The sequence below is a fragment of the Rhinolophus sinicus genome, linkage group LG04 (genome assembly GCF_036562045.2).
Source record: "Rhinolophus sinicus isolate RSC01 linkage group LG04, ASM3656204v1, whole genome shotgun sequence".
NCBI lineage: Eukaryota > Metazoa > Chordata > Mammalia > Chiroptera > Rhinolophidae > Rhinolophus > Rhinolophus sinicus.
Window position 1 is genome coordinate 111370973 of NC_133754.1, and position 15926 is coordinate 111386898.

The 15926-nt window shown below is 44.6% G+C and overlaps 2 protein-coding genes across 7 annotated transcripts in view; one reads left to right on the forward strand and one right to left on the reverse strand.

Moving 5' to 3' along the window:
- SPIN1 (spindlin 1) overlaps window positions 1-12486 on the reverse strand; it is a 70000-nt gene extending 57514 nt beyond the window's left edge. For 2 of the 6 annotated variants that reach the window (XM_074330227.1, XM_074330225.1), the window contains exon 1: window positions 12017-12118. The gene's annotated coding sequence lies outside the window, so the exon portion shown is untranslated. Of the gene's footprint in view, window positions 1-11708; window positions 11849-12016; window positions 12349-12464 lie in introns of those variants that run through there. The other 4 variants (XM_019721170.2, XM_074330228.1, XM_074330224.1 and 1 more) reach the window with 4 other exon arrangements.
- Window positions 11056-14589, forward strand: LOC141571257 (uncharacterized). Its single transcript, XM_074331511.1, has 3 exons — window positions 11056-11273; window positions 11667-12375; window positions 12652-14589. The coding sequence occupies exons 1-3, from the start codon at window positions 11056-11058 to the stop codon at window positions 12844-12846; spliced, it is 1122 nt and encodes a 373-aa protein (XP_074187612.1). The 3' UTR covers window positions 12847-14589.
- Window positions 14590-15926: the final 1337 nt, after the last annotated feature.

Genomic DNA, 15926 nt, shown 5'->3' on the forward strand with positions numbered 1-15926 from the left:
AAAAAAAGAGAGGAAAAGGCACATAAAACAGGTACAATAAACAGAAAGCAATTACTAAGGTAACAGATTTAAACTCAAATGTCTGTTATTTTGTTAAATGTCGATGGGTCCTGGAAAAACACACTTAAAGTTGAAAAAAAAGTAAAGGTGGAAAATTTCCTAAAGAAGGAAAAAAAGGGTACAAATATATATACACTACATATACTAACCAAAGATAGTACAGCTACATTACATACAGCTACATTAACATTAAGCTAAGAAAACGTTACCTCTAATTTATACTTTACCCTTAAGGAGGGACACAATTTTAAAAGACTGAATTCATGAGAAGATATACAATTCTGAACATGTATGCACCTAGTAACATAACCTCAAAATATATAAAGCAAAAATAATAACCAGAACTGAGGAGAAACAGACAAAAGCAAAAGCAAAGTACATTGTGGGGAGCCATGGTTACAGCTAACTCTGAGCCTTAACAGAATGGCTCGGTTTATGCTTAACCTATTTTTTCCCCCTGAGGCAATTGTCTCTGTCTGCATCTGGAGGGTGCTTGCAAGCTGCTCAGGAATGTGGTGGGAGCGGTCAGTTCCCGGACACAGAAGACTGATGGCTATTCAAGGCAATTGATAAGGATAATTGCTTTTGGGAGTTTTAGTTATTTTGTAGTTTCTGTGTCTAAAGTTAAAGATTTACTGTTAATGAGGTAATGCATTTTTGTGCTTGTTAAACTGCACGTCCACAGAATGTATAAATTCTGGGGACAGAATAAACTTAGTGGCTTCAGCATCACTGGGGTCCGCGATCGCATCATCATTTGTGTGAGTGTCTTTTTTCATTCCCACTCCCCTTTTCAGGTACTGATCGACTCGTGGCGGCTGGCTCGCCACAGTACATGTGTACATTTCTTTTGGTAACCAATACAACCAAAAGACTGAAAAGAAAAGGAAAAACAGAATAAGGATGTAGAAGAATTTAACATGATTAACCAAGCTGAACTGACAAACATAAAACACAGCACCCAACAAATAAAAAACCATATTCTTTCCAAGCACACACAGGACATTTACAAAAATCGATCTGTTGGGCTATAAAGCGTCAGAAAATTTCATAAGCTTTTAATTACATAGTGTTCTGACCACAATGGAATTTAGAAATCAGTAAAAAACAAATAGGCAGAGAACAAAGCACTCTCAGAGCAGTGAAGCTATTCTGTATGATACTATAATGGTGGCTACATATTTTTAATTTGTTTAAACCCACTGAATATAGTACACCACCAAAAGTGAACCCTAGTATATAAACTGTGACGGACTTTGGATGATAATGATGTGTCAGCGTAGGTTCATCGATCGTAATAAATGTATAATCTGGTACAGCACACTGAGAATGGGGAGGCTGTGCATCTGTGGGATAACAGTACAGGAGAACTCGTACTTTCTGCTCTATTTTGCTGCGAACCTAAAACTGCTCTTAAAAATAAAATCTATTTAAAAAAGATAGGTTAGTAAGTATGCTATGGTTAAAAACTCCAGAAATCTTAGTTGCTTAATCTCGCCATTGCTCTTAAGTTTGTGACAAGTCTCTTCTGCTCACATCACTGCGTAAGACAAATCACATGGCCACACCTAACTTAGGAGGCAGGAACCAGGGTAAGTTACTACTACGTATCCACTGGAACCACTAAAATTAAAAAGACCAACAATGCCAAATATTGGTGAAGATGGGGAGCCACAAGAATGTATTCGCTATAGCAGGAACAGAAACTGGTATGTCCACTTTGGAAAAGTCTGGCACTACCTACAAATACTAAACACAGGCATAATATGTGACCCAGCAATTCTACTCCTAACTCTACCCAACAGAAAACTGTGCCAGAAACATGTCTGAATGTTCACAGCAAGTCATCTCACATGAGCCCCAGGCCAGCTGCCAGGTGTGAATATGGAAATGAGGTGAGCCCCCTGGACCACCTACCCTGGGGAGTTTCACCGACCATGGGGAGCTTAAGTGAATGACTCAGCAGCTCCACTGAAGCCATCATCGCCCTCCTTCCAGCTGCAGGCTCCCCATACACAGACTGCTTCTAGCAGCAGAATGATAAAGCAGGCCCACTCCTGCAGGACAAGGGATGCCTCTGACCCAATTTTGGCTGGAGCATCTCTCGCAGGCCTTGCTTAAACTTTCTCAGAACTGCACTGCAGTCATAAGACATTTCCCCCTTCTTCCATCAGTCCCACCTCCAGAGGGAAACACTGGTAAGACTTTTGAGAATCTACTAGCACAATGTTGTGCAAATACTTAAAACACAATGTAGATACACAAACATCTTGAAATGCACACACACTAAAATGGATATAAAGACCAACACTAAAATGGATATAAAGACCATTTACCATTAACCCCAATACTCCCACACATACAGATTTGTATACTTGTGCAAATACACCTATACAACAAATTCCTAGCAGTTGAATTGGTAGGCCAAACAGATTATGCACCTTTTAAATTAAGTATAGTGAAGTCACTTTCCAAAAAGTCTCTACCAAATGAATAGTCCCACCAACGGTATGAAATATTGAAAGACCATGTATTTTAATTAGGTAAACCTTATTTTGTGGACTAATATTTCAAAAATAGTGAAAAGTATGAATGAAAACTACATGGGATTGCTTTTATCTTTTACTGTGTAATTTAAAGGAAAAACTTTTTAAGATTAAACAATACGAGTAAACCAAAAAAAAATGACCAATAGTTGTAACCCAGAGATTAACTCTCAATTAAAAAGACCATTCAACAGACCTGCCACCCTCAGATCCAACTATCCGCACTGCATTTATGGACACCAATTCAGTGCAGCAATTCCTGCTGTGATTTTTCTGACGTATAAAGAACAGTGACCAGCGCTCTCAAGAACACCGGGCTCCTCTTTCTATGTAATTTTACTAACAATTGTCACCTCAATAAATTTAATAAAAAATAAAAATAAAAAATAAATAAAAATGTCTTACGGCTGTGGGATAAGACACGAGTGCTGAATGCCCCCAGGGTGGGCAAGCAGGTCTTTCACAACAAATCCACTCCAATACTCCAGTCTCGGTAAGTTTTTGGACCCTTCCTGTATTGTACACCAAGGAAGTTCTAGCATCTCCATTTCGCTTAGAAAAGGCCACCTTTTGGGTTGTTTCAGGCAATCAACCAAAGAGACCTTTCTAACCATTCAAGCTACAACACTGGATTCAGAATCTTGGCTTATGGGCCCATATCAATGAATTCAGCCTAACCCTACGTTATGTTTCTTCCACCACTACACCACACCCTTAAGATCCATCCCCACACGTATTCCCCAAGTTCCTATCTATATAATGCCAAAGCAGACAATCTTCTGGAGGGCAGCACACCTCCTCCTGAGTCACTCTTCATCTCACCCTTTGGGGTTTGCAGGATTATCATAAGAGAGGCCAATTACAGGTTTTTCCAGCAAATGTAGACTAAGTTGCTCAGGCATAAGATGGAAAGACTGCTTCTCTTGGCAAAGAGAGCGCAGCAAATTTTAGGGATTCAAGGTCTCCATCTCAATCGGAATCTGACCATATGCCCCTAATCCAATCTTCAGAGTCCCATTCCTTTACCAATCAATGCTCTCTTACAAACTGGGAATTCAATTTGTACTTTTAGGGCAGACACAGAAACTCCCTTATGTGGAACCTGACTTGGAAATTTAAAACCCTAAGTTCATCATTTCACTTTGTAATGTTTTAACTTAGCTAAACTGAACCACAGTCCCCAGAATTTCCTTTCGTGTTTGTTTCTGGTTTGGGCGGAGCCTCTAGTTTGTACAGGGCTCCTTGTACAGCAGGTGGAGGGCACAAGCAAAGGGGCATTTCGGTAAGCTGCCCCCGCTGACCTCGCCACCCACCTCACTGATGAAAGGTGTGCTGGGGCCTGCACTGACTGCAGCAACTACTGGATCTTCTCTCCCAGGCTCTTCGTGCTCCGACTCCTGGCCAGGAGTGTGTGGTTAGTTCCATAGCAAGGGCCCAGCTCTTGCAGGTTATCCACACGACCATCGCAGGCAACAGAACTGACACAGCTTTCAATTTGGCTTGCCGTGGCCTCAGCTTGTTCGTGTTCTTCCTCACTGCACATCGATTTTCCTTTCCCAAATGCCTGCCCTGTGGAATTCAATCTCCAGCATCAGGCACGTAGACAACAGCCTTACTGTATACAAGCTGCTCCGTCAGCTCCTACACATTAACTCGGATCCCTAATTACCAGTCTCACAGACCCCTATGCAGCAGACCAGACATAACCACACAGCCTCCACCTCCCCTTGGACAATTCTAGCTACTGCCCAGGGGGGGTTGAGCACCCACAACCCAGGAACTGAACAAAGTACTAGAAAAGTAATTATGGGCAAAACCAGGGATAGTCTCTGCTTTCATGAAGCTCAGCCCTTTTGGGAAAATAAAAATCCTTTAAATCAGGTAAACTACTGAAACAAGGACAGAAAGTATTCTGGACAGAGGAAAAGAACAAGTGCTACGCTCCCTTGTGGAGGACAAGATGGTGGGCCCAGAAAATAGTAGAATGACCAGCATGGCTGGGACTCGGAAACCAAGGGAAGATTTAGTATAGTGAGGCAAAAGCCCCAAAGGATGACAATTATGTATGCCCTTGAGGCTATGTGATGTAGTTCTGTCCTCAAAACAATTCGAACCCATTGAGAGTTTTAAGTAAAAGGGTGACATAATTACATCTGCCTTTTTAAAATGAAATTTTTTTTAAAAGATTTTATTGGGGAAGGAGAACAGGACTTTATTGGGGAACAGTGTGTACTTCCAGGGCTTTTCTCCAAGTCAAGTTGCTGCCCTTTCAATCTTAGCTGTGGGAGGCACAGCTCAGCTCCAGGTCCAGTTGCCGTTACTAGTTGCAGGGGACACAGCCCACCATCCCTGTGGGAGTCGAACTGGCAACCTTGTGGTAGAGAGGACGCGCTCCGACCAACTTAGCCTTCCAGGAGCTCAGTGGCAGCTCAGCTCAAGGTGCTGTGTTCAATCTTAGTTGCAGGGGGCACAGCCCACCATCCCTTGCAGGACTCAAGGAGTCAAACCGGCAACCTTGTGGTTGAGAGCCCACTGGCCCATGTGGGAATCAAACAGGCAGCCTTCGGCATTAGGAGCACGGAGCTCCAACCACCTGAGCCACCGGGCCGGCCCTAAAATGTAACTATTTTTTTATTTTTATTTTTTTTTATTGGGGAAGGGAAACAGGACTTTATTGGGGAATAGTGTGTACTTCCAGGACTTTTTTCCAAGTCAAGTTGTGTCCTTTCAATCTTAGTTGTGGAGGGTGCCGTTCAGCTTCAAGTTGTCTTTTCAGTCTTAGTTGTGGAGGGCGCCGCTCAGCTCCAGGTCCCGTTGCTAGTTGCAGGCGGTGCAGCCCACCATCCCTTGTGGGAGTTGAACCAGCAACCTTGTGGTTGAGAGGACTTGCTCCAACCAACTGAGCCATTCGGGAGCTCAGCGGCAGCTCAGCTCAAAGTGCCGTGTTCAATCTTAGTTGCAGGGGGCGGAGCCCACCATCCCTTGCGGGACTCGAGGAACTGAACTGGCAACCTTGTGGTTGAGAGCCCACTGGCCCATGTGGGAATCAAATGGCAGCCTTCGGAGTTAGGAGCATGGAGCTCTAACCGCCTGAGCCACCGGGCTGGTCCCTAAAATGTAATTTTTTGACACTAACAGAATTACAAACATATTTATCCATTTTACCCCAAAATCTCACTATCTTAAAGCTGTTCCTGCACAAACACAAAACAGTATAGCCACAAGATTTTCACTGCAGCAATATTTATAAGTGTTCATCATTAAGAGACAAAATGCAGGCACAAAAAAATGGAAAAGAACTTATATGTAGTGACCTTCAGAATATATTAAGTAAAAAGAAAGCGTATATAAAGTTCTATGTTTTTAAGGAAGAAGGGAAATGAAACTACATGTTTGTGCTTATATTTGCAAAAATGAAGCAACAGAAGAATAAGCTGGAACTAATAAAAATGGGGCAGGAGGGAAACAAATAGAGGGGGCAGAACGGAAGGGAGGCCGTAAACATACCGCTGAATACAGCTTTAACTTCTGAACCACGTAAGTGTTTTACGTACCAAAAAAATACATTAAATTAAAGCAATCCTTAAAAGTTAGGGAGGGCCGGCCCAGTGGCTCAGGCGGTTGGAGCTCTGTGCTCCTAACTCCGAAGGCTGCCGGTTCGATTCCCACATGGGCCAGTGGGCTCTCAACCACAAGGTTGACAGCTTGAGTCCCACAAGGGATGGTGGGCTCCGGCCCCTGCAACTAAAATTGAACACGGCACCTTGAGCTGAGCTGCCGCTGAGCTCCCGAATGGCTCAGTTGGTTGGAGCGCAGGCTCTGAACCACAAGGTTGCCGGTTTGACTCCCACAAGGGATGGTGGGCTGTGCCCCCTGCAACTAGGAATGGCAACTGGACCTAGAGCTGAGCTGCGCCCTCCACAACTAAGACTGAAAGACAACTTGAAGCTGAATGGCACCCTCCACAATTAAGATTGAAAAAGGACAACAACTTGACTTGGAAAAAAGTCCTGGAAGTACACACTGTTCCCCAATAAAGTCCTGTTTCCCTTCCCCAATAAGAAAAAAAGAAAAGAAAAAAAACTAAGGATTTCATGCAAATAAACCAAACTAATACTCAAATTGGTACATAATCAGAGGGAAATTCTTTTCAAATGATTCTGTAATTCAGAATGTTAACTGTATATCCTTATGTGGATACATTTTAAGAATAAAAATGATATAAACCCATAATCAGTTTATTATTAGTGTTTTCAAACTACTATATTTATATTGTAGGGCAAAGGAAAGTGACTAATGCTAAGAATGCAAATTTTCAATAGTATGAATTGGAAATATCAATACAAAATCAAAATTTATGTATTTCCCAAGTATACCCAGTGAAAGCTGGGGCATCCCAGTAGCAGTCAGGGTGCACAGCACCAGGTTTTGGTACCTAAATTCCACTCCCAGATAAAAGAGGCTGAAAGAACCAGCTGACAGGTACTGGGCAAGAAAAACACAAAATGCATCTCAGACATCTTGTGTCAGGAGCAAGAAACAGTTCAAAGATTAATGAGGTTGTGTCCAAGGGAAGAGAATTAGCTTCAAAGGACAACACCACACTCAAGTTAGGGCAAGCTGGGGAAAAAGAATGATAACTAATTAAAACACACTGAATACACAAAATCCATGGACCACAGTGATCCGAGAGAGAGAGCAAAAAGGAAGCTCACAACAACAAACCAATCCTTCCAAAGTAAAAAGGACATTCTTATCGCTTGTATCAGAACCTAAAACTCAAGCTAAGACTATTCAGATAGATGATGAGTTAATATTACAGATCGATATATAGATCATATACATGTCTACAACGTATAGATCATTTATAGGTAAATATGTAAGTCATATGCAGATTCACAAATTAAACCTAGGTTATAAGGATATAACTATAAGCAAAATGAACTTACTATAAACAAATAATCTAAATTTTTAAAAAGTTGTTGTTTTTGTATTTTAAAGACATTAGTGCAATCTAAAAACATCTAAAATGTTAAATATATGGCGATGGAAAGAGAACTGACTCTGTGTGGTGAACACACAATGTGATAATATAGATGATGTAATACAGAATTGTACACCTGAAACCTGTGTAAATTTACTAACAATTGTCACCCCAATAAACTTTAATTAAAAAATAAATAAAAATCTCTAAAATGGTATAAAATAATTTACTAGTCTTTTCATTTACTCTCTCAACATTTGGATAACACCCATGTTGAATGAATCCTTCCTCCCCCCACCCAACCCAATCCCCCAAAAGTCAACACATGCAACATTCTAGTAACTCCAGACTGATTCCTCCTGCCTCAAATGAGTTCACCTAACTTCTCCAGCAGGCTGGACGCTCAAGACTAGAGATACTACACTGGCAGATTCCTCCAATACACCTTTCATGATGTTCAATGCCTATCGATGGCTTCCATCACCTACAGGATAAATACCAATTGCCTTAATGTGATATGTAGAATTATTTAAAATCTGGCCCCAAATTGATCCCTAGACAAACTGGCGATGACAAACTACAGGTGGTGTCAGCAGGGGCGATCATCATCATGATTAATCCCCACAGAGCACTTAATGTGTCCAGGAGCCACCGCACTGAAACGTAACACCTGATAAAGTAGATGTCCTCATCCCATTCTACAACTCAACATACACAAGAGTAAAACATAATGAGGATTATTGGGATTCAAACCCAGGAAGGTCTCAAACACTCTCTTCATGCCTCTGCTCCTGCTGTCGCTCCATCTAGACTTCCATGCTCTCCTACTCTGTATTCTGCAGGGGCATAACCTTCTTTCCAGATACCCTCAATAGAATTCCTCATTATATACATGTGTATCTTCCTACCAGACTGTGAGGTCTCTAAGGGCACATCTTTATATATTATGTCCATACATGACTTGTTCTAGAAAGGACTTATGCCAATTTTAGGAGCATAAAACAAGCACCCAATAAAGATTTAATTAAAAATTAAATTGAATACTGGGCACAACTAAGCAACCTGGTTACTTCAACATGAAAAAGTCATGCTAATAACTACAGCAAAGTTCAAAAGCAGGAAGCGGGAGGAAATCAACAATGTTTGGCACCAGCTGCTCTTTTTCAGGAACTGTATTGGAAACTCTAGTGTCCATTTAATTCTCATAATAGCTTTAGATGATAGGTTTCATCCCAGTTTACAGCTGAGGAATCCAAAGTTTTAAATGGCTACGTGATGAATCAGCTATGTGGCTTTGGACCAGTAGGGCTGAATTGCAACCCAACTCTTCTGAATTGAAAGGCCATACTGTCTCCACATCCAACTCCAGAACTCATCTCCTCTTCACAGCACCATAATGTCTTCCAAACTGAACAAAATACTTGGACAAAATAGTTGATTCCCCTCTTCCAATTTCTTTTTATTCAAAGAAAAGAGAAATATTTAATTAAGCATTTAATAAACTTACGTGGATATATATTAACTGTTCTTTCTAAGCAAATTAAGATCCTGCTAACAGCCAAACCAAAAGAAATATCCAACAGCATTATTTTTAATCTCTAAATAATCCACATGAGAAATTCCAGAAACAACAGTATCCTTTTCATGTATTTGTAACATCCCAGGAAAAAAATGCTAACAATTAAGGAATGCATCCAGGGAAGTTGTAACTGTGTAATCAGGTAAGTCATGGGGACATGAAAACACTGTAATTAAATTTCTTCTAGTTAAGACTTCAAATTAATAACTCTCATAATATCTCGATACAATAACAGTCAAATTTGAGGTACTACTTCCCATAAGTGCACAGGCACACAGAAACCACAACAATCTCCCAGTTCACAATTAAAGGAGAAGTACCACTCATTATCTAAGATACACTGTGGACACCCATGACCAACATTACCTAGACTTCATGGATGTTAATAGACATTACACTAACAACAGAACAAAAAGGGATCTGGAGCCAAATATGGAAAACACTACTGCACTGTTTCTCTCAGGCTTTAATGGAATAATGTGAATTGTGACCCTAGGGGAGCAGAAAAGGACACAGCAGTTTACCAAACTTAGGTGACCACTTTTCCTGTAGCATCTCTTAGAGCTACAGATGCTCCTCAATTTACAATGGGGTTACATCCCAAAGATCCCATCGTTAAATTGAAAATATTGTAAATTGAAAATGCATTTAATACACCCAACCTACCAAACATCATGGCTTTGCCTAGCCTACCTTAAACGTGCTCAAAACACTTACATTAGCCTTCAGCTAGGCAGTTGGGTTAGGCAATTACTCATGAGTAACTGCCTTCATCTTCTAACCAGAAACAGGACACACAGATGGGTGTTTTGTAAACATGACGGGATGCAAAAACCCAAAACACAATATCCAAAAATCACTGGCAACACAGTCCACAGTAGAGCATTGGTTGTGATCACAGGCCTGACTGGGAGTTGTGGCTCATCGCCCAGCATCGCCAGAGTATAGTACCGCATATCACTAGGTGGGGAAGAGATCAAAATTCAACATCTGAAGTCCGGTTTCTACTAAATGCATATTGTATTCACACCATCGTAAAGTCGAAAAATCATAAGTGGGATGTCTGTTGTGTCACAAATAATACCACCTTAAGTAACACAGTTTTGGATTCCAAAACTAAGTAAATATTGTTACCGTATTCTGAGTCGGTAATTAAAGGTATTGTCAGAAACAGTCTTAGCGGAATTCCCGGAATCATCGAAAGTCTTAAAAATCCTAAATTAGACATAAAGAGATGACTAAAGGCCCTTTTTCCTTACCCATTTCACAGCATTTTAACAGTAACCATTTCACTACTCAGAAGATTAGAAATTCTATTTTATTTCTCACAAGAAACTACCAATAATTTTGACACATACTGTGCAATCTTTACATATAATCAAGATTGATAATAAACGTTCTGTAAATTAGTAGCTACAATTTTTTGGTGTTTGCCCATTAACTAGGGCTGGGGGAGGTGAGGTGGGAGAAGCCTCCCTCATTTCACTTGAACCCCAACTGAAATTTCACAAAAGTTAAGTCTCTAAGAGTGTTCACAAGCTCGATGTTCTAGTATACACCCCCAGTACAGGTTTAATTTTCACTTCCTAACAAAAGCTACGTAGAAAGTAATTACTGTATTCTCTATCAATCTTTTCCAACTGCAGAGTTCCCTCTAGAAAATTCCAACAGAAGAAAGTTATATAGGTATTCGCATTTTGGTAGGTATGTCGTCTTTGGCAGAAACCACGTTACCGTTATGTAGTGTAAGCCTTTAAAACACTGAAATGTATTGTGTTGCTTTTTGATGTGTAGCTAAACAATCCTCCTTTGCCACTTCAACATGCAGGAAAAACCATCTCCAAAACCCGGAATTCCATCCCACAAGTCAAAGAAAGCAAATAAATATGAAACAACTGCGCAAACAGACTTGGGATGCCTATTTCGTGGCATTTACTGAGGAAGCCGTCACTAAAACCCAGTCTGGTAGTGGGGGGGTCGCACCCCCAGTGGAGAGGCGGGCAGAACAGAACCGAAGGCACTGCGCAGTTTCCGTGTCGTGCGATTCATCTCCACAAACGCTGCGGAATGCGCTCAAGGTCACAGTGAGAGAAAAAGTGTGTGTGTGAGTGCGCAGACCCCGCCACCCGCCCGTCTCGCGGAAGGAGCCTAGGGTGAAGGGTGCCGCAAGAAAAATGGGGCGGTGGGCGTCACGAGGAGTGCCAAAGCAAAGCCCACCGCGAGGACAGGAGGGCAGCGCTGGGCTGTAGGGGCCCATCCACAGAACTCCTTCCCTTCTCTCCCTGGGGTCACAACCCTGTCCCTCCCCTAGCAGTGTCCCGCACTGCCTCGCCCCCGCCCAGGGGGACCCGTCCTCTCCTCTCCCCTCCCCACGTCTTTCCTTCTTTCCTTCCTTCCTTCCTTCCCTCCCTCCCAGCCTCCAAGCCCTCCAACCCCCCTCCCGCGCCCCGGGGGACGCCTACCCTCCCCCTCTCTCCAGCCCCTCCCACGCCCATAGGGTCCCGTTCCCCTTCCCCAGCCTGGGTTACACAACACTCACCCCGCCCGCCCCCGCTGGCACCCGCCGCAACGATCCCCCCCCCCCTCGCCCCGGGACCGCGCAGCCGCGGCGTCCGGAACAAAGCGCGCGGTGCGGCCGGGCCGGGGGCGGCGGCCATGTTGGCGGGGGCGGCGAACAAAGGCGTGCAGCCCGAGGCCCCCACCCACGGCCCGGCCGGCAGGGGGCGCTGTGCAGGCGCCGCCCGGACAATGAGCCGCGGCCCGTCGCTCCCCGGGCGCCGCCGCCCCTCATCGAGCCCAACGCGCCCCTCTCACGGCGCCCTCTCCCCCACGACGCACGTGCCTCACCTGCCGGCCACCGAGGCCGCTGTCCGCAGCCCGCGGGGCCCGCCGTCCCGCGCCGCGCTCCCGCCCCGACCGAGCCAGACGGCGCCGCCCCGCCCCCGCTCCGCCGCCGCCACCGCCGCCGCCGCCCGCCCCCGGCCGCACGGCGCACGCGCACTACGCCGGCCGACTGCGCCGGCTGCGCGGTTCGACCCCGGCCCGAAGGGCTGCACTGCGCAGGCGCTGCAGGCAGTGGGCGGGGCCTGGCGCTGCTCACCTGGCCGCAGGGTGGGCGGGGCAGGACTGAGTTCTGCAGGGCCTGGCGGGCGACGGGGCAAGGCCTGGTGGGCGACAGAGCGGAGCCAGGCGCGGCTCACCTGGAGGTGGGGCGGGCGGGGAAGGACTGAGAGGGGCGGGACCTGGGGGGTGACCGCGCGGAGTCTGGTGGGGCGGGGCCTGTAGCTGCTCTCACCTGGTGGCGGGGTAGGCGAGCAAGACCGCCACGCTCCAGGTGCTTTCCGGGAAAGGGCGGTGTTCAGAGCGCGTAGTCCCGGGAGCCGAGGTGGACGAGACTGGCGCCGGAAGTTAGGCCTCCAGGGAAGTTTCGTTTTCGATCATTGGCAGGCCTTTAACCAGCCCTCCTTGTCCTTGTATTGAAGCAAGGTGTTCTGCGGCGCTCACGCTACCGGCGGGATGAGGCCAGACACCTTGGCAACGGCGTCCGCGGGCAGAGCCGCGCTATCCACCGCGGGCCCGCTTCCCACGCGGACTCCTCGGTGGCCCGGACCCGGACCGCACCTGCTCACTGCCCTACCTGGCGGATGGGTGGTCTGGGAGGCCTCTGCAAGACCTGACGTCCTCCCAGTGGCCGGCCCCCACCGCAAACGGGAGTACCTCGCCGGGCTCACCTGAGATCAGGAGCCAGGCATGCGCAGGTCAACTTATTTGACTTTGCTTCATCCTAAAAAGCCCTTTGAGCGTTAGGGTGGGTGTTTGCAGGAATAGAGAGGAAGGAACAGTTTTGACTCTTGCGGGGTTGAGTGGGGGACCTGGAGGCTGAATCCCGGTTCTGAACCCCAACCCCTGCCTGGTGCTCTCCGCTTCCCCCAACTTGCCCCACTTCCAGCCTAGGCTCTCGCCTTACCCCCAACAACCCTCCCTCCAGCTCCCACTAGCCGGTGTTCTCCACGTGGTTCCTCAAGTGCGAAAGCACAGCCATATCATAATACACCGCCTCCCCAAGTGTTGTCAGTGTAAATGACAAGACTTATTATTAGAAAGCACTTTGTACACTAACCTGCAGCACGCCTGTTTGCAATACTCTTTGGGATTTCACTAGCACCCTTTTCTCCAAATAAAGTTGGTACGTGCCTGCTCAAACTGATCGTGTCAGATAAGCACTGGCAGGCACGGGAAGTTCAGGCCAACTAGAGGGCCAATTTAGATACAGACGTATAAAAGTGAATCATCGTACTTAGCAGTTAGCAAGTATTGGGAAATTATTACTTTTGTTTGTGCGTTTAATGCTGATGCCCCAGAAGGTAGTGGAGCATTTCAGGAACAAGGAGGAATGGTGCCAAGGAGCTGGTTGGAACACATCAGTGGCTCCCTGGGTTTTTCCACCTCACCACTATTGACATTTGGGGCCAGATAATTCTTTTTCAAGGGGAATGTTTGGCAGCATCGCTGCCCTCTTCCATCTAGATGCCAGTAGTACACCCACTCCCCCAACAGTACCACAACCAAAAATGTCTCCAGAAAAAGCCGAATGTGTTGTGTCGTGTCCCCCGCCCCCTCTCTGAGAAACCCTGGTTTAAATGTTGCCTCTAGTGATGGTCACTGAAGCTATCAAGGCAGGGGAGCTCAGCCAGCCCTATGTCAGAAAAGGTCACGCCCTCCAGATGACATCTACCAGTTCTTCTAGTAGCATCTCAACTGCCCCCTGAATCCTTGCTCATTAGCATGCCTAATGTCAAAAATGGGTTTTTATGTCACCCATATATATCTGCCAAAAATCTTTGAAATGAATCTAGTCACCACTGGGTAAAAATCAGACATCCAGATTGAGGTACATTCTGCGAAACAGCTCCACCAGACTCTTTGAAAAGTCAATACAGTAGTACATCCGTTTTCGAACGTCTCTGTTGACGAACATTTCAGTTTACGAACACTGTAAACCCAGAAGTAAATGCTTCGGTTTTCGAACACGAATCAGAAGTGAAACATGTCACACGACCTCTGAGTTCAAGATCCTGAGGCCTAGCTGTCGGCTGTTTTCGAGCGTTTCAGAACTCTAATGTTCTTCCGGAACGGATTACGTTCGAACACCGAGGTATCACTGTATCAAGAAAAGCACAGAAAAGCTTGGGAATCACTCCAAACATAGTAGGAGACCACCAACAAATCATCACATGACCCTTCATCATACACCAGGTTGAAGGAAAGAAGTTATGAAAGAGATTCCAGGGACAATTGGAGAACTTTGTGGAATAATATTACAGTCTTATTGAATCATAATTAAAGGTTTCAGTGTGGTAATGGCTATTAATGAGAATGCCTTGTTATTAGGAGATATGTGCTGAATTATTTAAAGTCAAGCTTGTGGCAGCTACAACTTCCTTTCAAATGGCTCAGAAACAGGTGTGTTTTCTATAGAGATAAGCATATAGAGCAAAATGTTAACAACTTGGGATCTAGATAATGGTATATGTGTATTCATTGCACAATTTTTTCAACTTTTCTGAAAAGCTAATTTTTTTCAAAATAAGCTGGAAAAGTGGAATTCAAGTTATTTCATGAATTGCTAGAATGCTCAGTAAGCCGCATTGCTTCAGCTTCACAGGCTGCCCCGTTCTCTTCCGACTTGCTGACCAAACATTTCCAGAAACCTAAATATACAGAGGGTGCCAAAAAGTGTATACACACTTTAAGAAAGGAAAACTATTAAAATTGTAATACTCACTATATACTTGTAACAAAAGATGAATACAAGTCACGTTTGACTTCTGCAATTACAAGAGGTGCTCAAAGTGGTTACCATCAGCATCCAGACACTTCTGATTATATGAACTACTGCTTCAGCAACGTTGACCAAAGTGTTCACTTGTATACATTTTTTTGGCACCCCTGGTATAGTTCATTCCTTTACAATTTCTCAACCACATTTGACTTCTGGATTTGAGGTCTGCATGGCCTACATCTATTTTCCTCCTGCAGGAAGGAATTTATATTTGCTTATACCTATAGTAGGGCCTATGTTTCTTTTAATGCTGTGTCCCTGGGTTCCTACTTGGGAATATGGGAATTTCTGCCCCAAAGATGAATACATTTGTTAACCTGAAAATCAATGGCCAAAGTGAGACAACAAGCATTTATTTGAGATACAAAAGAATAGCCATTGGGGAAGTACTGATTCGGGCAGAAACCCAAATAGTGTTCAGGTTAGGAGGCAGAGGCAAAGGGCTGTTTATAAGAAAGGGAACGGGAACAATTACATCAATAGAAGGAAGGAATTTCTATAGGGGCAGATAAGCTAACTTAGTGATGCTAATTCTAAAGAATGTTTCTAATTTTCAGTCCAGTAGTCATAATAACTGCTTTCTGGTTGTTTTTGCAAACAGTTGTTTGGGATAGAATGTTGCTTTAGGCCCAGTCCAAAGGTTATTTTGCCCCGTTTTAACATTCCAAAGGGTTGAGGCAAAGACTGCAAGGCAGTTCTGGAATGGCAGCTCAACTCCATTTTAAAGTGGCTCCATTTAGTATTTTTTTTACACATTTGTGATGTGGGAGTGGAGCGAACTCAGACGCACGGTGAACCCTGGTATATCTACCCTACTGACATTGATGTGATACTTGGAAACCAACCCTTTTCAAATTAGTTACATAATTATTCAATTATGCAACACAGCAGAAAGTATTCAGAACCCAGTATATA

Excerpts from the sequence above, each read along its gene's own strand:
- LOC141571257 (XM_074331511.1), top strand. The coding sequence starts at position 11,056 with ATGAAACAACTGCGCAAACAGACTTGGGATGCCTATTTCGTGGCATTT. Across the intron at positions 11,274-11,666 it reads GTGAGAGAAAAAGTGTGTGT|GGTCCCGTTCCCCTTCCCCA; the intron begins GTGAGTGCGCAG and ends CCACGCCCATAG. Across the intron at positions 12,376-12,651 it reads CAGGCGCGGCTCACCTGGAG|CAAGGTGTTCTGCGGCGCTC; the intron begins GTGGGGCGGGCG and ends CTTGTATTGAAG.